The 21,917-nt window shown below is 36.0% G+C and overlaps 1 protein-coding gene across 9 annotated transcripts in view; it reads right to left on the reverse strand.

Moving 5' to 3' along the window:
- Nucleotides 1–21,917, reverse strand: part of PUM2 (pumilio RNA binding family member 2) — a 95,251-nt gene that overhangs the window by 32,291 nt on the left and 41,043 nt on the right. For 8 of the 9 annotated variants that reach the window (XM_060116888.1, XM_060116894.1, XM_060116893.1 and 5 more), the window contains 5 exons: nt 16,969–17,094; nt 14,130–14,272; nt 12,511–12,640; nt 1,691–1,834; nt 1,284–1,574 (listed from right to left, as the gene is read on the reverse strand). In XM_060116888.1, the coding sequence (XP_059972871.1) occupies nt 1,284–1,574; nt 1,691–1,834; nt 12,511–12,640; nt 14,130–14,272; nt 16,969–17,094 (834 nt within the window). The remainder of the gene's footprint in view (nt 1–1,283; nt 1,575–1,690; nt 1,835–12,510; nt 12,641–14,129; nt 14,273–16,968; nt 17,095–21,917) is intronic. The other variant, XM_060116891.1, reaches the window with a different exon arrangement.

Genomic DNA, 21,917 nt, shown 5'->3' on the forward strand with positions numbered 1-21,917 from the left:
AATGAGTCTATGGGAGCACTTGGGCGAGAGATAAAAAGACTAAGCTCCAAAAGGAATGAAAAAAAATCAAACAGGAAAATTAAGGCTAAACAGTCTCTATGTTCACTAGACTTTTCCTCGGAAGTTCCCATGCCCATTTCTTTAGGTAATTTTGTATTAGGCAAGTATATTTCCCTTTTGAATTTCATTGCAACAAAAAAGCATTCTGCACCTAAAAGTTTATAGTTGTTCTAGACCATCATATTTATAAATATGAATGTTCAAGAAGTTCAGAAGATACTGTCTTAGAAAATTGGCAAGCACAGTTAGTAGTGACTGGCATGTGTTAGTTTTGCCATTTTTCACACCAGAATATAATTTAATGTGGTGGGAAAACAGAGAACCAGATTTTAAGATTCAAGGACACTAGAGGAATAAAAATCCTCTTGAGGTGTGAATAAATGGCCCTGCCCCTCATAAAGAAAAGGCTGTCAACTGTACCAAGAGAATGAGAGTAAGCTGTTTTTTCCCTGTTTCCTGAATACTCTGGAAACACCAGAGACCGATAATACAATGTGTGTCAACAGGGTGTCAGTGTGGGCCTCTTCTGATTTCAGCTCTTCCTCAGTTACAAAATCAGTTTGTGTGGGTAAATTATTTATTTTGTGAAGCTATTTAAAATTTGGATTTCTTAAGGATTATATATAAAACTAGGATATGGGGGGAAAAAGTCCTTCTAAATGAACTTTTAGTGATAAAGGCTAAGTTGTTTAATATAAAGATAGGCATATTTATCTTAGGGGCTTCTGTTTAGAACATTACATCATAATTTATTTTTATATATTATACCAAATAAAGATCATTAACAACCATTAGCATTTAATAAGGATAAATCATCTGATGAGCATACAAAGATTATTTTAAAACACCAGAAACTTAAGATGGCAAAAATATTTACTTCCTCCAACATTAATATTATAGAGCAAAGGGATGAGCTAGTAATTAGCATAATATATATTATCCCAAACAAACCTTACTAAAACAAAAATTACAGTAATATAATTCTTAAAAGCCAGGGGAAAATGTATTATATCTGAGTAAAGCATGGGCTGCTTGCAATGAGTTAAACATTCCTAAATGTTACAGGAGGTGGTTTTTCAGCTACCAAACTAAACCAATAAACCAGTACCTTATTCCTGTCCTTTCTATACCACAAGCTATTACTGTTTATATTAATATTAAAAACAAATACATATACCTCATGTCCACTTAGCAGAGTACACTCATCTTAAAAAGAAACTTACCTGATGAACCAAATCCACTGAGGGCTGAGCCTATAGCAGCACCCAAAGAGCTACTGCTTCCAAAGCCAAGAGATGTACTTCCAGGTTGGCCAGGTCCGTGAGAAAATAAAGAACTGCTCTGGGAGCTATTAGTCAAAGAAGTGCTCCCATAAAATGAATTAGACTGCAGATTAGTGCTTGGCTGCTGTGGCTGCTGCTGCTGCGGTGGTGGCTGAGTGCCAAGTGGCCGGAAGAGGCCATTTGTGCTGCCTGTGAGACTATTTGCAGTTCCTCCAGCTGCTGCTGCCGCTGCTGTAAATTAAATTTCAGACACTTCTTAAAACTACTCAGAAAACCATTTTCTATTTTTGAAACATCTCAAACAACACCAGAAAAATATTATCCCTGAAAATGTCAGTTACACTTACCAGCTTGTGCTGCTGCTGAACTAATTAAAACAGGTGTTGGAGCCATTAATCGAACTGGAGCTCCAAGGCCAGTTCTCGCTCCAGGGCCAACCACTAAGGCACCAGTCTGATCATAATAGGCAGTTGGAGTTAGTACTTGATAGCCTAGATAATATTAAAATAAATGTTTACCAATGAAAACATTTATTATAGAAAACATGTATTTATTTTCCCCCACATTTGTGTTTTTATCAACCAGAAAACACAGCTATTTATACTGTTAATATAAAACCGTTAGTCACCATATAAAAAGCAAACACAGCTGAGAAGGTATTACTAAATATATGAAAATGTACTAAAGCACAAGTAAATATTTTTCCTCAATTTTAACAGAGATGCCTCTCGCTTATGGACAACAAAATGATGAGATATATTCCTTGATATTGAAACCATAGGTAATCAAGGGCTGATGCTTGAAAGTTATTACCATTTAGTCAGTTGTCCTGAGAGGAGAATGGATAGAAAGACTAAGGGAAGTAAGGGAGAACACTGTACGATTTATTATGCAATTTTAGTAAATTTCTAAACCAAGTGCCTCATTACCAGCATTCCCTTAGATTTTCATTTGTAAGCAGCCCTTTCAAAATTAAATCATGATATAAACAGATAACTCAAAATCATAAGGTTTAACAGTCAATTTGTAAAGGTTCTCAAGCTGGAGTCTGAATAAAAACCACATAGGCATTAGTTTTATTACAGCCTTGACCACAAGGCAGGTGACAATTTGCATTATTCACAATGACAGGTGAGTGAAGTTTATCTCTTCATAGACCTTCTCAGTAGGGACTCCTCATCTGAACCACAGAACAGAAAATGACTATTTGAACAGAAAAGTGACTATTTTGCCAATTCTCTCAAGGATGGTGTATAGTAAGTACCACTCAAGATGCATGGGAGAGAAGTTAACTATATATATATATATATATATATACAGTGGATACTTCAAGGCAATAGGGCTTATTCTCTCCCAGAACGCAGGTTGAGAAAGGCTGTCTTATACAGCAACAGAGACTCAGGCTCAGAAGTCTGAGGACCACTTGCAAAACTGCACTGGCAGCCTTGGATACTTTTAAATTTAAACACTACTTTCCCTACTAAGACCAAAACTTTCACATGCAAAGGCTGTTTTAATTAAATACAGTAATTCTGCTTCGCAAATACCATTTTACTAATACAATGGATATGAATTAGGAGGACCAGCCAGATGAAGAGAAGCATCGGGCAAAACCTAGGAGGGAATGTAGAGCTTTCAAGCCCTCTCCTCATGGAGTGAACATGATGAATGAGAAGATTATTAGATATCTAACTGTAACTGTCACATAGGATATGCAAGTCTAGAGTTCAGGAGAGCGGTTCAGGCTGGAATTATAAATATGGGAGTGGTCAAGATAAGGATGGTATAAGCTAAAAAGGACAAAATCACCAAGAAAATAAAAGGGCAGGGCTTACGGCCTGAGGGTACTTTACATTAAGAGGTTGGAGAGAGCAGGAACAGGGGAAGAGACTGAGAGGAAATAGCCAGTAAAGAAAGAAAATTCAAACAATTTGGTCAAAGAAAAAAGAATTTGAACGAAGACTGAGTGATCAACAATGTCAAACGCTGCTAAAAGCCATTGAGAGTTGAGAACCTGACCAATGAACTTAGCAACATGGAAGTCATTCTGGTAAGGATAAAAGCCAAACTGTAGTGAATTCAGTAAAGAATGGAAGAACCATAAACAAGTACAGAAATGCTTTTGAGGAGTTTTGCTGTAAAAAAAAAAAAAAAAGGACCAGAGGCGAGCTACAGAAAGGGGGCTGAGAGTAATTTTTTTCTTAACCAGAAAATGTACTTGATTAGCAGAGCATGATACTTAGGTGTTTAAAATTTTTATTGTTACTGTGAAACAGAACACATAAAAAGTACAAAAAACAGTATATTATAATGACTACAACACAAAAAAGTATAACTACCATCCAAGCCAAGAAACAGAAAACTGCCCAGCATCCCACCTCTCGAAAGTCCCTGCTCTACCAGTCTTCTCTTTCCCTTAGAGTTACACATTCTACTTCCCATAAATGCTTCTCTCTAAACAATCATTTGGTTTGAATTATTTTAAAAATTTTAGGTACGATTCATCCATGTGGTTATACACAGACCTTCTAGCTTCCATCTTCATTATTGTATAGCACCTCATTGGACAAACACCACAATGAATTTATCCATTCTACACTTACACGGTTGCCAGTTTGGGGCCACTGCCGACAGTACTGCCATAAACATTTTTGTATATGTATGCTGGTGTGTTATGTGTACATATTTCTCTAATCTAAGGTATATATCTAGTAGTTGACACCCTGGGCCAAAGGGCATGTGTATTTTCAAACTTTGGCAAATAATGCCAAGCTGCCTTCAAAGTGGTTGTGCAAATTTACACGCTTACCACCTTGGTATTAGAGTTCCCATTGCTCCATGACTTCAGCAATACTTGATAATGGCAGACTTTTAAAAACTGGCCAATCTGAAAGATAGGCAGAAGCATTCTGTTGTGGTTTTGATTTTCTTTGCCCATAAGGAGGCTGAGCATCTTTTCATATGCTAATTAGGCACTGGGATTTCCTCTGGGGAAACAGCTGTTCAAGTAGTCTCTGTCATCCATTTTCCTATTGGTCTGCATTTTCTTATTGATTTATAATTCTTTATGTATGCTGAATTCAGCTGTTTCACCATTTTAATGTATTGCAAATATCTTCTTCCATTCTTAGCCTGACCTGTGATTCTCTTTATGGTGACTTTTTAAGTAATGGGTTCAAATTTATTATTTCCTTTATTTTCATAAAAAAATTTCCCTATATTATCTTCTAATAGCTTTAAAATTCCACTTTTCCACACCTAGGTCTAAAATCCAAATGGAGCTGAGTACTGAACACAGGATAAGGCAGCGGTTCAATTTGTTGCCCAAATCATCAATTTTCTTTCATCTTATTTATAAAACAAGTCATTCATTCCTCCCTACTGCTTTTTGCTGCTTTCTTTGCTATTAATTAGGTGGCCATTTCTTTTGGGAATCTCACTTTTGGGGTCTCTACTTTGTTCCACTGGTCTGTTTGTCCATGCAGTAATTCAACTGCAGCTTTAGAGTAAATCTTACTCTGTAAGTTAGAACAGAGCAAGCCCTTCTACCTCCTTTTGTTCTTTAAGAATGTTTTGGGGGGGGCCTCCCTGGTGGCGCAAGTGGTTGAGAGTCCGCCTGCCGGTGCAGGGGATGCGGGTTCGTGCCCCGGTCTGGGAGGATCCCATGTGCCGCGGAGCGGCTGGGCCCGTGAGCCATGGCCGCTGGGCCTGCGCGTCCGGAGCCTGTGCTCCGCGACGGGGGAGGCCGCAGCAGTGGGAGGCCCGCATACCGAAAAAAAAAAAAAAAAAAAAAAAAGAATGTTTTGGGGGCTTCCCTGGTGGCGCAGCGGTTGAGAGTCCGCCTGCCGATGCAGGGGACACGGGTTCGTGCCCCGGTCTGGGAGGATCCCACATATCGCAGAGCGGCTGGGCCCGTGAGCCATGGCCGCTGAGCGGGCGCGTCCAGAGCCTGTGCTCCGCAGCGGGAGAGGCCACAACTGTGAGAGGCCCACATACCACAAAAAAAAGAAAAAAAAAAAAAAAAAAAGAATGTTTTGGCTTATCTTGACTCTGCATTTTCATTAAATTTTAGTATCAGCTGTCAAAAAGAACCACCAAAAGAACCCATTGGGATTTTTGATTGGAAATGCACTGAAACTACAGGTTAATATGGGGAGAACTGGCATGTTTAAAATATTGAGTTGCCCAATGGTTTGTTTATTTAGGTCTCCTTTAATGTCTAAACAAAGCTGCTTCCCATAGAAACTGGGCACATTTTTTGTTAGACTTATTCCTAGGTACTTCTGACTACTGTAAATAATAACCTTCAATTTTTTCATTTCAAAACATTATGGTGTTGGGAGTTCCCTTGCAGTCCAGTGGTTAGGACTCAGCGCTTTTACTGCTGTGGGCCTGGGTTCGATCCCTGGTTGGGGAGCTAAGACCCCACAAGCAGCGCAGCATGTCAGAAAAAAAAAAAAAAGAAAAAGAAAAAGAAAAAGAAAAGGCTGTTGGTTAACAGAAAAAGATTTTAAACCTGATTTTTATATCCAAAATCCTTAACAAAAACACATTAACTCTAATACTTTATCTGCAGATTCAGTTAATACAATCATATTTTCTGCAAATGACAGTTGTGTTTTTCTATTTACAGAACTTTTTCATTTTACTAGAATTTCTCTCATGTTATATACTGGCTAGGCTCTTTTGAAGAGAAGTATCGTTAGCAGAAATCCTTGTCTTATTCCCAGTCTTAGATGGAACACTTTCAAGTATTTCCTATAAATAGGAAAGTCTATCATCCTTGGGAAGTGGGGTAGGGTGTTTAATTCCCTCCTGACTCCCCAACATATTAAAGACGTTATCTTCTGGTTCATAATTGTTAAAGAGGTTTTTTTTTTTTTAAAGTCAATATACAAATTTATTATGCTTTTCCTGCATCTTTTGAGAAGTTCTTATGATTATTATCTTTTAATGTGGTGAATTACACTGTGATTTGCTAATGCTCATCTTGCATTCTTGGGATAAAACCAACTTGTTCATGATATATTATCCTGCTTTATATTGCTACATCTGGTTTGCTAATATTTGAGGATTTCTAAATCCATGTTCTTAAGTCTGATGAGCCTACAATTTTCCTTTTCTGCACTGTTTGACGGGTTTTAATATCAAGACTATGCTAGTACCATAACATGGCATGGGAAGCACACCCTCTTTTTCTGTTCTCTGGAATTTAAAAAATTGGAATTGTTGGAATTATTTCTTCCTTGAATGCCTGATTATCATTCACCACTGAAGTTGTGTTGGCCTGGAATTTTCTTGGAATATTTTTGATTACTCAATTGATTTAATGGTAATGAACTTTAGATTTTCTATATATCCTTGAGTGTGTTTGGTTACATTGTTCTAGTTATTTGTCCATTTTGTCTACAATTTCCAATTTCTGTTAACATGAGACTGGTTCCTAATACCCTCTTATGATTATTTTATTTTTCTGATATTGGTTATTATGTCTTCTCTCTTTACCTTTTTTTTTTGATGAACCTCTCAGAGGTTTATCAATTTTATTAGTCTTTTCAAAGACGTAAATTTTGGGATAACCTGACTCTTTTAACTATATGTTTGTAGTCTATTTCATCCACATCAGTTTCTATCTTTATTATCTGGCTTCCTTCTACAATTCTTTGGGTATATTCTCTTCCTTTCATGGTTCCCAGATAGAAACTTATTTTCTAATGTATGCACTGAAGCCTATATACTCCATTCGCAGCAACATGGATGAACCTAGAGATTATCATACTAAGTGAAGTAAGCCACACAGAGAAAGACAACTATGATATTGCTTATATGTGGAATCTAAAAAAAAAAAAAAAAAAAAGATACAAATGAACTTATGCACAAAACAGAAATAGACCCACGGACATAGAAAACAAACTTATGGTTACTAAAAGGGAAGGGGGGGGGGGATTAGAGAAGTTTCGGATTAACATATACACACTATTATATATAAAATAGATAACCAACAAGGACCTACTGTATAGCACAGGGAACTATACTCAATATTTTATAATAAGCTATAAGGAAAAAGAGCCTGAAAAATAATATATATATATAAATATAACTGTATCACTGTTGTACACCTGAAACTAACAACATTGTAAATCAACTATACTTCAATTTAAAAAAAAAAAAGCTTATATACCCCTCTTCTATGTTTTGTTTTTAAGTGTAGTCCACAAGTTTAAATATGTATAGCATTTTCATAATCATTCAGTTCAAAAGTTTCTAATTTCTATTGTATTATCTTTTTGTTACTTAAAAAAGACATGGTCCCCACACTCAAGAATTATACAATTTGTAGCGAAGATAATGTACTATATTCTTAATTCTAAGATGCCACTTATTTTCAGACATGACATTGATCAAATAACTTTCCTTAGGGAGAAATACATAACTCTTCCACTTTAATTTTAAGACACTTTACACCTCCAAACATGGTAAAATAATTAAATTAAGAAAACAAACCACAAATAGCTAAATGAAATGCAAGGCAAACAGAAGTAGTAAAGAAAGGAGCAAGTTATGTGCCACAAGAATGGCAAAAAGAATGATTATTATTATTTTTCTTTTTTTTGGCTGTGCCACACGGCCTGTGGGATCTTAGTTCCCTGACCAGGGATCGAACCCCCACCCCCTGCGCTGGGAGCGCTGTGTCTTAACCACTGGACTGCCAGGGAAGTCCCAGGAGGAATAAGTATTAATGAACAAGCACTGGGAAAGATTTGGGAAGGCTTCATGGAAAGGATCATATTAAACGATGAGAAGGAAAGTTAATCACAAAGTATAAAGCAAGGCTTTTAAAAGGAAAATGTGAAAGTATATGTCCCAATTTTGCTTAAAATTTATAAAAGTGTATTCTAAACTAAAAGTATTAGCTAGGGCTAAAGGCATAAAAGGATGTTTGTGGAACAGTATGTGGTCTAGTGTGTTAAAGCATAGGATCAGGACAGTACCGATTAGGTTAAAAGGTATCAATAGTTTGGAGCTATATTAATGAAAATGTTAAGAACCAGAATGGTATAAACTAACCTGTATTTTTGAAAGGTAACTGAGAGGAGAATAAAAAGATGAAATAAACAGAAGAGATTAGAGGCAGACAGAGTTAGTGGGAGAATATAGGAGAAGCTGAACAAGAATAGCAGAGATGAAAAGAAGTGAACATGAGAGAATAAACAACTGGCAAGTCACTGAATGTGGAGCACAGAAGAAAACCAAGAGTTAAAGATGACTCTGAGAATGAAGCCAAAAATTTCTAGCTCAAGGGGATAGTGGGGTTAATAGTGAAATAGGGTAAACAATAAGATAAGCAAATTTGGGAGAGGTGAGTTCATTTTTGGACATTTTCAAGTTTAAGGAGTGGCAGGAACATATACATGGTAATATCTTGTACAAATGTAGAAATGTGTTAAGTGTTCAGAAAAGAATCCAAGATGCAGACATAAACTCACTGGTTTACTGGTATAGGAATGACAGGTGAAAAGATGAAAGTAGTTAAGACTCTTCCACAGAAAAAATATAAAGTGTCTCTATTTTTCCAATATTGAAACTAAGGTTCAAAGAGGAAAGTAACATGGCCAAGGTCACACAATTAACTGGCAGAGCAATATGGCAGATCTGACTCCAAAGCATCTAGTCACTAAAGCCAGAATGTTTTTTACATTTAAGTGATATACAGAGGAAAGGGAGACTGACAAAAAGCAATGAGAAAGATGGGAGAGCCAGGAGAGTAAAATATCACACAAATGTAGTGGAGAGGAGCTGCAGAAAGTTGGACATACAACAAAGTTGTGTAATACAACAAAGAACTGAGAAACGTTAAGGATGGAGGAGAGGAAGTCAATTTTGGCACTGAGTTACATTAGAGCTACCGAAAAGGAATCGTGGAGGCGGGGCTTAAAAGAAGTGTGGGGTAGAATGTAAATTCTGAAAGGTAGTATAAGAGGGAAGCACAAGAGAGAGAAAGCTTTTTAGGATGAAGAGGCAGACTAGCATCGTGGTTATGGAAAAGGAGGTGGCAGAGGGAGAAAGACTGAAAATCCAAGACTAAAAAACAGCGATGGCATATAGAATCAAGCAGAAGGACTGAAAGTCTATAATCAACATAGTACAAGGAACAGGGATGTGACGGATGAGAAGTGAAGGACAGAAGGTGGGAAAGCTATGAACTGCATGAGATTTGAAGAAATAAACAATTTTCTAAGCAAGCTTGTGTATGAGCTTTATATCTTTAAAACATATAAAGATATAACACATAAAACATTATATCTATGTAACTATTTGAATAAGGGACAATTATTTCATCATAGTCCTGGGCAGAATAAAGTACAGAAGGTATTAGAGAAAAGTTTTACAGTGAGAGAATCAAATGAACAGTCAACAAGTCACTTAGGCACACAAATATTATTTCTAGTAAAGCCCTTTTTGTGAAAATGATTTTTACATTTACAGTTGTAAAGGGACTAAATGTTGTGGCTTAGAAGGTTAGGTAAAATAATCTGTTTTTTTTCCCTAAAAGTTTTCCCTGCTTTTAATTTTCTCATCACTCCGAAGACAGTCAATGGTTTTTAGACAAATATCATGTAAAAAGTGGTTTTCTTTTAGGAGTACCAAGATAGAGTTCACTGATGAACCAAACAAAACAAAAAAAGCAATAAAGAGCCTTCTTATAGAATGGAAAGACGTGAACATAAAAATAAATTTTGAGAAGACCAAAGTTGATAAAATTAATAGCAAAATACCTTGATGTTTTTAGTAAATAAGAACATGAGCTGAATATGAGGAAGAGAAGCAAAGGCATTTATAAGAAATGGATAATAGGACCAGCACCAAAAGTCTAAAACAATAAGAAATAAGTTAAAGGGAGAAGCAAATAAACACAGGTCAGAAGCATTCTCTTAAATCAAAATCCTACTTAGAATCTAGTAAGACAGGACTGTTATACTCCATGACTCTTCTCCCTTTTCTATTTATAGCTAAAACCCAAGAGGAATCCAGAATGGTCTTAGCAGTGGCTTTCATAAACTCCCAGCTCAGTTCTTTTTAGCCCTGTTCCATGTCTCTCCACGTGCCTACAACTTCTGCTTCACAGTCCATTTCACTAAGGGCTGCTTTTGCCAGGGTCTCTAATCTACAGCAGCTCTGGGACAGCAGCTTCTATGAAGCAAGTATACAGCTGGGTAAAAAAGGAAAATAATGAGAATGCCCCCATTCTATTATCATTTGTACTCCAGGGACAGCAATATTAACATCCTTTTCTTCATTCAGTAGGCTAAACAAGATGATAAACTCAGACCTTAGAATTTCAGAGAGAACAGAATGAATGTAATTGATACAGAACTCCTCAAAATAACATACAGAAATATTTAGCAGCATGTTAAAAAAACCCCTCAATCATGTAAGTCAGGATCATTTCCAATGCATTAAACACATCTCCTAAATGACCTGAATAGAAAATTTATCTACAGTACAATTAATGAAAACTGGAACACGTATTTCATTAATCAGTATAGTTGACTCTTAATGCAGGGTTGGGACACCAACCCTCTGTGCAACTGAAAATATGCAAATAACTTTACAGTTAACCCTCCATATCCACTATTTTGCACCCACAGGACTGAAACAACCAGAGATTGTGTAGTACTATAGTACATATTTATGGAAAAAGATCCACATATAAGTGGACCCATGCAGTTCAAACCCATGGTTGTTCAAGGGTTAGCTGTAATCTACAGCTGAAGGAGTAACTACTCATATACTAAAAGTGAAAAAATGGAATGCTTGAAAGTGAGTCTTTAGGAATGAAGAGAAATGAAGGAATAGAATGGGAAGTGATGCATTATCTACGGACATTCAAATGTAGCCTTTAAAAACATAACAAGTGCTAACTGATAACTAATAAGAACCTGCTGTATAAAAATAAAATAAAATTCAAAAAACCCAAACATAACAAGTGCTGCTTCATTAGCTTAAGAAAAATACCTTCCTTCTATCTTCCACTATTATTAAAGTACTAATTTTGTATTTACTTTCACAAATTTACTTCACAAAAAATGTATTTTGTTGGCCTTTTCTAAAAGTTGTACTGTGGCAATGGGCAGAAAACTTTAGTAAATACTGATGCCATCAGGTTATAAAAACCAACAGGTTAAAATACTATAAATGTGCTAAACAAGGCTGCGCAATGTTCTAAGTGGAAAATGTTAGCTGTACACTTTTCAACATTAACTAATTAAATGACTAACTATCCTTGTAAGGCAGAAATGGCAAATAGGTTTTGTCTGACATGCCACCTAATGGTTTTATTACTTAAAGCACTGCATTAAGAATTCTGGGCTGAGGGCTTCCCTGGTGGCACAGTGGTTGAGAATCTGCCTGCTAATGCAGGGGACACAGGTTCGAGCCCTGGTCTGGGAGAATCCCACATGCCGCGGAGCAACTAAGCCCGTGAGCCACAACTACTGAGCCTGTGCGTCTGGAGCCTGTGCTCCGCAACAAGAGAAGCCGCGATAGTGAGAGGCCCCCGCTTGCCACAACTAGAGAAAGCCTTCGCACAGAAACAAAGACCCAACACTGCAAAAATAAATAAATTAATTAATAAACTCCTACCCCCAACATCTTAAAAAAAAAAAAGAATTCTGGGCTATACTCCACTGGAAAGACGCTATGATTTACGCCATAGACTTAAGAAAAAAAGGTTTTTGAGAATTCTAACACATATTTGCCATCCCTGTCATTAAGTCTCACAAACAATACTGATTTCAACTATTGGCACCTGAGTTGTAAATAATGCATTGCAGGGTAGGCAAGATTTAAAGACATTTCTTTTTTTTTTTTTTTTTTGTGGTACGCGGGCCTCTCACTGTTTTGGCCTCTCCCGTTGCGAAGCACAGGCTCCGGACGCGCAGGCTCAGAGGCCATGGCTCACGGGCCCAGCCGCTCCGTGGCATGTGGGATCTTCCCGGACCGGGGCACGAACCCATGTCCCCAGCACTGGCAGGCAGACTCTCAACCACTGTGCCACCAGAGAAGCCCCTAAAGACATTTCTTGATTTTTCTCACTCCTCAGTGTGAGAATCTACATTTAGCATTTTAAATCTATTCAAGTTTCCACAATTAACCAACTATATACCTGGCATGCCGGTAGCAAGACCCTGACCAAAAGCCAAAGTTGGATTTGCTGCTGCAAGTGATTCAGCTTGCTGCCCTTGCTGGCCCTGATTGGGAGTAAGAGGGCGCTGACCTGCTCCAGCACGAAGAACCTACAAAGGACAAACAATTTCCTTAAAAACGAAATTATAAAATAACAAAGTTATCTCAGACAACTCTGTATATATCACAGATAGCCTTTGGATATTCTTTAAACATATTTACATTCAATGAAATATCAGTTTACCCTTAAAAAATACAAATAACGTAACACCAAAAACATAATCTATTAAGTAACATGGTAGAGGGTCTTCAGGAACAATTATTTCTAGTATTTGTGCTCTTTAACCTACCAAAGTAGTATTAAAATGAGAGACAGATATTTGGGCGGTGAGAGGGGAATGGCAAAATCTTAGATGAAGACAAAAGTTTAAATTTTATTATTTTCTAAGACTGAAAACTATAAATTAAGTATGATTATTCAATTAGTTTGGTATGAGATTGTGGTGCAGAGTGAAAACTTCAAATTGAACCAAGTTTTCAGAATTCAGAAGCTTTAATTAAAGTGAGTAAAAAGCTGCTTTTTACTGTAAACCCTTAGGGTTAAAAAAGGAACACAAGATTTCATCAAAAAATGTGAAAACTCTTAAGGCTGGTCAAACTTTACTGCTTCATAATACATAGTTGTTGTAGTGAATATACACAAGCATGATACACATTAATTTCACAAAGGTAAATACTTAAACAATTCAGGACAAGGGGGATTCATCTTAAGTCCATCCGTGTAAGCAAGCATCACGCACAGGTATATGTAATGTTTAAGCAAGGTGATATTTTTATCTCCCCAAAGAAGACACAGATTTAAAAAGAATTTATTAAATGGTGCTGTGGTATAATCTCCAAGGACTGAGCTAAAGGATAGCTTTAACAGAACATCAATATAGTTTAAAAGAAAACTCAACTGCCAAGTAACAAACACTATACTTGTCATTAAGTTGCTTCTTTGGTATAAATATGATAAATTTGACAAACAGAATTCTGGAATTTTTATCAGAATTTTTCTTTTACATTTATTTATAAAAATAGCTCCAGAAAATTGGCTGAAATTAAAAAAAGAAATCTTAAAAATAAAGATTTTCTGTTTTAAGAAATTAAATCTAACCTTTAGTGAAAATATTTCACCTTTCCTCGCTTAAAAACAAAGTACTCAGTAATCTCCTTTTTCTGGTCAGAAATGTATTAAGTTAATATTTAAAATAGTAATTTAAATACCCAGAAGAAAGTGAAATGACAATTACTTTGATAGAAACATTATAAGCACACTTTAAGAAGTGATGAAAAGAAAATTAAAAATTGCTAGAGATTTCAAGACAGTTTCAATAACAGAAATGTTGAAGTAGAATACAACCAAATCTTTAAGTTCATATATATGACTACTGGAGAAAAAAACCCACATAATCAATATTGGTATACCAACTATATGATAAGTACTGTGCTACATACTGGGGAAAATAAAAAGAAAAAAACACAGATCTTGAATGCAGGGAGCTCATGAAATTTCCAAGACTCTTCAGGTAGTATTTAATGAAGGCAGGCCTATACCTGTTGCTGTCCAGGCTGAGCTTGTGATGCTGCTTGCTGATTTGCTGTGTTGTTTGCCGCAGCTGCAGCCTGCTGCTGAAATAAATTGGCTGGATACACCCCCCACGGAACACCATAATACTGAGGTGGAACCACTGCCGGACCTAAACCCCACATCCCACCCCCCCAAAAAAAATAAAAAAAGTCACTACATTTTATAGATAAATAAGGTTACCATTAGATCATAAAAAAGGGACAGTGCATAAGACTTAGAGCAGATGTCCTTACAATCCTCTACCCACATAAAACTGTCTTCCCCTTTCTCTTTTTCCCAATTTTACTAGAGAGAAAGTCTCACTGAGGTATGGATTATTAAAAAAGAAAGTATTCAGAGGTGACAGCAGTTGTCTTAATGAAAAGATGTGAACTAAACTCAAGAAGACCAATGAATTGACAGGACACTGAACCATCTATTCAACACCTATTGAATTCTAGTTTATGCATTTGATACTGGCAAATAGGATCATTGAACACCATAAAACTGTAAGATTTCCTATACTCAATTCAGTATTTTCTTTAAAAAGGAATTTTTATAATTGAAAACAAAACATTTTTGGCTTTTAATTTGTAATCTATAACAAAACTAGGGAACACGTTGGTACTAAGCTTGCTACAACTGTATTTTAATTGTAAACTGTGAATTTTAAAATATTTTTCATATCTGAAACAGAATTAGTTACAATTCTCACAAAACAATTGAAAATCACATAAAAACAAATGAAACATCAGTGTCTTTATGGTTAGGAAGATGGAACTAGTAAGTTAAGACAAGAACTATGAAATATAATCAAGGACATAGACATAAAAAAGCAAACCAGGAAAAATAGAATGAATTCTTGCTCTGTTCTACTTTATTCAAGATAAAATTTGATTTCTGGACTGTAAATAGTATCACACAATAAGCCCTGCCATTAAACTAATGATTACGATGTCATGTTTCCTGACTGATACATGTCCCTAAATCCCACTGATATGATTTTAGTATATCTAATGTGTATACTTTAGAAAGTCAAACTCTTGGTTTCACTTTGTTTTGGAAGAAAATAAAGCCCAGTGTAACTGACTGAATCACTAAAATGAAAAGTTTTAAACAGTTTAAAGGTAAAGTATATTTCTAAAGATAGTTTAAGCACAATCTACAATGAAGACTCTTAAAATACAGAGAAGGATTTATGAAGAAAGGATACAGTCAAAACAAAACAAAAGAATCAGACATCCACCTAGAACCTCTCTGTCCAAAAGTAGCCAGAAGTCATTTGTGGCTAAACAATTAAAAGCTGGAGAGCCTGAATTAAGATGTGCTGTAAGTATGTAATACACACAGGATTTTGAAGACTTAGCATTAAAAATAAAATATCTATTAATAATTTTTAAAATATTGATTACATGATATACTGGGCTAAATCAAATATACTGAAATTAATTTCATCTGTGGTTTACTTTCATAATGTGGTTACTAGAAAAATCTAAGTTACATTATCTGGCTCACGTTCTATTTCTACTGAAAAGTGCTGATCTTAGAAAGCCTAAGTAAGTTCAGAATGCCAGGAATCCTTATCTCAAAACTAATGACCTCTTAAAGTTGCTTCCTTCAGTTCCACAGATTCATGATTTTATGTATGTATGATATACTAGCACTTTACATACTAACATCCAGTTAAATAGTACCAGGAAAGCTCACATCTTTATGGAATCACATGCAGATCTATACCCAAAACTACTGAATGTGACAAGTTAGTTTCAGTCTGCTAAGATATCAAACAAGAATTTGAAATTAACATTTTTTTCACATCTTAAAGTCTTGAGTATGAAAAAAAAGCCTATGAAAAGACTAACTGTTCTGCAGTCACAATAATAAATAACTACCAGAAGCGGATTTAAAATTAATTGATCAGCGATAATTCAGTGAACTTATCAGTGACAGCTTAAAGTTATGAAAAGTTAGCCAATCAACAGACTCAACCCAAGGAACACACTTCTATGGTTGACATCTCCCTCCTCCTGCCTTGGTAACCAACATAAATCATGCTTAGACAAATTCATTCCTGTCTCTGTAACTAACTCAACATAAAACCACCTTCCCCCAAAACCCTGTAGAAGATCAGCAAATCACTCTGCTCAGTAAGACTGTGCCTAACCGGTACACAACTCTCCCTTACTTAAATAAGACATAAATACAGTTCGGTTTAAAAAAAATTTTTTTTCCAGCTTTACTGCCATACAACTGACATGTGACACTGTGTACTTTTGGTTTTTCCTTCAGATTTTGAGTGGTGCTTATCAGGCTTTGACAGTTAATAAGTTCTTTCCACCTCAATCCCACCTTTTTGTCCCTCAGCTTGCCTGCACATTTTAACATTGCTAATTTAACTTTACTTTTTAGATACTCATTCTCTTAAGATCACTGAACCTCTTTACCTTGTACTATCCCTGACCTGGTTATTTATAGCAGCTACCCCCAGTTTATTTTCTGAGAAGTAACTTTATTTGCACTGTCTCTGTGGGTAATGGGATCAGTCACAAGAATAAAGATTTGTGGCTGCTAATGTAAGATTTCTGAGACTATAAAACTAAAATGTAAAACAACTATGTACAGGAGGAAACCAGTTATCAGACTTAGGTTTTCTCCTGTAGCATTACAGTCGAAAAATAAACTAACTCTCTGGAAACTTCAGTTCATTCTGGATAAATGTTTCAGTTTTTCCTAGAAACTTCAAATTGCCCAAATAGACAAAAATAAAGCTTATCCCAAAATTAAAACTAAATCCATAACAAGCAACAAGTATGAACAGTAAGTTACCTGCTAATGTTGCTGCTGCAGCCAATCCTGCTGCAGTATACGGATCAGTCCCTGGAGGAGCAGCACTAATAATATATGGATTTGGCACAAATGCAGCTGGAGCAAGGCCTGCTGAGAATACACCAGCTGTATTTTAAAGGGGGAGAAATAATAAATAAAACAATATGTATGATTTTCTTCATCAGGTTAAAAAAAATTTCTTCTGAAATTAGGGTTGGTGGGGGAGGAGAGGGTGTATAATGATTCTAATTCTTATTAACTAAGTGACCTTGGGCACGTAATACAACCTGACTCTGGGGTTCTTTGTTTATGAAACTGGTTTCAAAAATCACCAGTGATTTTTGTTAGAATTAAATATACATGACTGTATAGTACTAGCATATACACACAATAAATGTTTAGAGCTAGAACTGCTATTGTTCAATAGTGGTTTTTCATTCAATCCTTATTAACCCATACTGTGAGCTAGGGATTCAACACTGAGACAGATATGATCTGCGCTCACGAATCACTCCAGCTAGTGAGAAAAACAAACAAATAAGTTGGCAATTAGAATATAGTGTAAGTGCTATATGAGCACAGAAAGTAGGGGTATCCAAGAAGCTTTTGGTAGGATGGAGTGGGGTTGTAGTGTGTAAGATAAGACTGGAGTTATAATCAGAATGAAGACTCATGAAGAGTTTCCTGGGTCATGCTAAGTAGTTTGGACTTTATCCTGAAAATAAAACAATGAAGAGTTTTAAGCAGGAGCGTAAACCCACTTCTGAGTCTAATATATGCCAATATAGATTTGGTTAAGGCTAAGAAAGATTTTAAAATATTCATTTGCAGTACTTATTAAAGAAAGGAGAAAACCGCTGGTATTGAGCAGGAATCAGTATGTAGACCTTTTATCATAGGGTACTAAAAAATTACTGTGAAAATGTACTGCGACTTACTTCACTCTGTATGACAGACTCTAGGTCTATCCACCTCATTACAAATAGCTCAATTTCATTTCTTTTTACGGCTGAGTAATATTCCATTGTATACCATATGCTAACATATATATATGGAATTTAAGAAAAAAAAATGTCATGAAGAACCTAGGGGTAAAACAGGAATAAAGACACAGACCTACTTGAGACTGGACTTGAGGATATGGGGAGGGGGAAGGGTAAGCTGTGACAAAGCGAGAGAGAGGCATGGACATATATACACTACCAAACATAAGGTAGATAGCTAGTGGGAAGCAGCCACATAGCACAGGGAGATCAGCTCGGTGCTTTGTGACCGACTGGAGGGGTGGGATAGGGAGGGTGGGAGGGAGGGAGACGCAAGAGGGAAGGGATATGGGAACAGATGTATATGTATAACTGATTCACTTTGTTATAAAGCAGAAACTAATAAAAAAAAAAAAGAAAATGTACTGCGAGAGTTTCCTCTTCTGGAAATTAACTGTGACAAGTACAAGGTAGGGAAATAATTAAAGAGAATGTGTTTAAAGTTAAAGGAGCTCAAAAAGGTTCAAGTTAAAAGATGATGGTGGGGAGATATGGGCATAAAGCAGGTGGACATAAAACGATTTTTAAAAAAGTATTCAAGAGGTACATTTATCTTAAAATCTAGGTCTTAAAATCAAGATTCAGAAACCTAATTCTAACTATATTATAGTGGCTTTCACATATTTTGACTATGACCCACAATGTAAAATATATTTCCCTAGTGTCCATATACACACACGCCACAAACAAAAATCTCAAAAAGATATTTATCCTTATGAGGTTCCAATGCACTCTACTTTCTATTTAATTTTTCTCTTCATTGATTTCTAAATTACTTAATTTTAAGAAATACTGGCCACAAGCTACAATACTGATTTCATGCCCAGGCATAGCATGGCCATTTGAAAAATCTGCTTTTAATAAAAGAAATAAGAATTAAACAGAGGGTTCAACAAAATCCTTGCACTATTTAAAAAATCATTTGCTCAAAGTTGCATTCTTAGCTATGCCCTAGGTCGAAGGTTTCAAGATTTCCTTCTGGTTCCTCTACCGTGATTATGACAAGAATAGAGATGTATTGATATCCATGTTCTACTCCTATAACTACAAATCGAAAAGTCAGGGCCTAATTTTATATTCTATATCTTTATGATTAAAAAAGACTGCTTTTAAAAAATGAAATACTATTGAAGTATATAACGTGGAAAGCCAAAGTCCTCATGTAACCTTTACTGGCAGGTGGTTTACAGCCTTCTAAAACTTTTTTTTTCAATTCCAGACATGATTTTAACATAGCTCTCTCCATATTTATATTACAAAGCAGATAAAAAGCAGGAAGGTTTCAAATATTTGAAAAACAAGGAATTAGTGTGACCTAACAGATATATATTGAACCTTCTGCCAAAAAAATGAAAACTTACTTTAAGCTCACATGATTCACTGAGAAATATTTGCAACACATTAGACATCAAACCATATGCTTGTTTGTGTACATATAAATATGTATATGTTTGCATGTATATATACATGTTTTTGAATCTGTGTTTACATATGCACATATGTATAAATGTATACCCTTCTAAATTTTTATATTTATATATACACACACACACTCATACATTTTATATTACAGGGTATAACGGTACTTTAATATGCTTTTTTCACTTGCCAATTAACCACAGATCCCTTTCTATGTCAACAGATACCTATCTAATTCATTTTGGGGGGGTGGGGGGGAGGCGGGGGTGCTGCGTGGCTTGTTGATCTTAGTTCCCCAACCAGGGATGGAACCCTAGCCCTGCCTTGGCAGTGAAAGCACGAGTCCTAATCACTAGACCACCAGGGAATTCCCTAGTTCATTTTTTTTTTATAGCTTCATAGTTTTGTATCCCACTACACAGAAGAAACATGATTTAACCAGTCTACTACAGATATATATTTAGATGAGTCACAAGTTTTTGCTACAAATAATGCTGCTATTATTCTTTAAGTATAATACAGTATCATCATATCCTCATGAAAATTCACGTAAATGGACAAATATATATACTTTTTTTTTTTTTTTTTTTTTTTTGCGGTAAGCAGGCCTCTCACTGTTGTGGCCTCTCCCGTTGCGGAGCACAGGCTCCAGACGCGCAGGCTCAGCGGCCATGGCTCACGGGCCTAGCTGCTCCGCGGCATGTGGGATCTTCCCGGACCGGGGCACAAACCCGTGTCCCCTGCATCGGCAGGCGGACTCTCAACCACCGCGCCACCAGGGAAGCCCTATATATAAATTTTTGATCCACATTTCCAGATTACCCTCCAGGAAAGTTGTACCAATTTACATTACTACCATAAGTATATGAGAATACCACTTACACTCGCACTGAAATAGGATATTATCAAACTTTTTAAAAGTTGTCAACGTCAGAAGTAAAATAAAGCATTCAAATTTTTTGGTTTTAATCTATAGTTCTTTGGCTATCAAAAAGAAAAAACATATCAAATCTTTTATACCTTTATTTTTTCTCATTAAAATTTTTAATCCATCAGGAATATGACCCAATTATCTCCAACTTATTCTCCAAAGATATTCTTTTATAGTTAGTTTGCAATGTCAAGGTTAAAATTACCCTACCACTGCACCCAAACACACACACACACCCATTTCAGAGTGTTCTTGTTTACTGATCGACTTGTATATTTCTAGGCCAGTGCCACACCGTTTTAATCACTGTGGATAATAATTGTTTTGAAATATAGTTGAGTACGTCCACCTCTCATTTTAGTGTTCTATTAATTTTCTGGTTTCATTTTTCCAAGATAAACATCAAAAGCAAACTTTCAAGTTCAAAAAAAAAATCCTGTTGGGATTCCAATCAATATATTAAATTCACAACTTAATTTAAGGAGAATTGACCTCTTTACAGTAATGAGTTCCCCCAAAGGGCATGTGTCCCCATTTATTTAAGCCTTCAGAAAAAGTTTACAGTTTTCTTTACATACACCTTGCACTGACTTAGTTACTCCCTACTCCACCCCACATCTTGATTCCTATGTGCTATATTTCAGTGTTCGTACGTTTTATCTTCTGCTTCATTTCCTCCTAGGTGATAGCTAGTTAATTATGCAACCCACCTATGTCTTTTTTTTTTTTTACAAGGTTCTGAAATGGTCTGTTTTCACATCATTTTGTTGTTTCAAGACCTCCGATCTTCGATGACTTAAGTCCTTTATCTCTTAATATTCTAAATAAACACTTTAAAGTTCTTTTCAGAACTTTAAAGTTCTCTTATTTCTACATCTTGGGTGTAAATTCTACTATATGTTATATGACTGCCTTCTGACTGCTCTTTCTTGTTTGCATTGTAATTTCTGTTTTAGATACTATCTTGTATGAGAGATTCTCTTACACTTACTCATCCCAATTGCCAACTACACACCATAAGGTGAAGTCTCCAAACCAAGTCTTTATTAGTGACTTGGGGGTCTAACCCTCCAACCCCAATCCTGGCACTGTGCAGGCCTTCTGCTTATTTATCGCTCTTGCAGCCCGCTACAGGTCTCATAGATTTATTTCCACTTTGCTCCTATGGATCACCTCTCAATTTCCTATCCTACAGAAATTCTCCAGCCATCAAAACAACCCCACGTTTTTCTTTTCTCTCTCTCTCCCCCTTTTGAGTGTGGCTCTATATTTTAAAACATAAAATGTATTGTATCTATACCTCTTTCTGGTCCAGTCCATGGGCCACGTTCTAGCCTGCTACCTATTTTTGTATGAATTAGCTAAGAATAAACATTCTAAAATGGTTGAAAATAATAATTTGTAACAAATGAAAATTATACAAAATTCATATAACAGTGCCCATAGTAAAGTTTTATAGAACACAGTTGTACTCATTTATGTATTGTCTACGACTGCTTTGTGCTATAACAGCAGGGTTGAGTAGTTGTGACTGAAACCATATGGCTTGCAAAATT

The sequence above is a fragment of the Mesoplodon densirostris genome, chromosome 14 (assembly GCF_025265405.1).
Source record: "Mesoplodon densirostris isolate mMesDen1 chromosome 14, mMesDen1 primary haplotype, whole genome shotgun sequence".
Taxonomy (NCBI): Eukaryota; Metazoa; Chordata; class Mammalia; order Artiodactyla; family Ziphiidae; genus Mesoplodon; species Mesoplodon densirostris.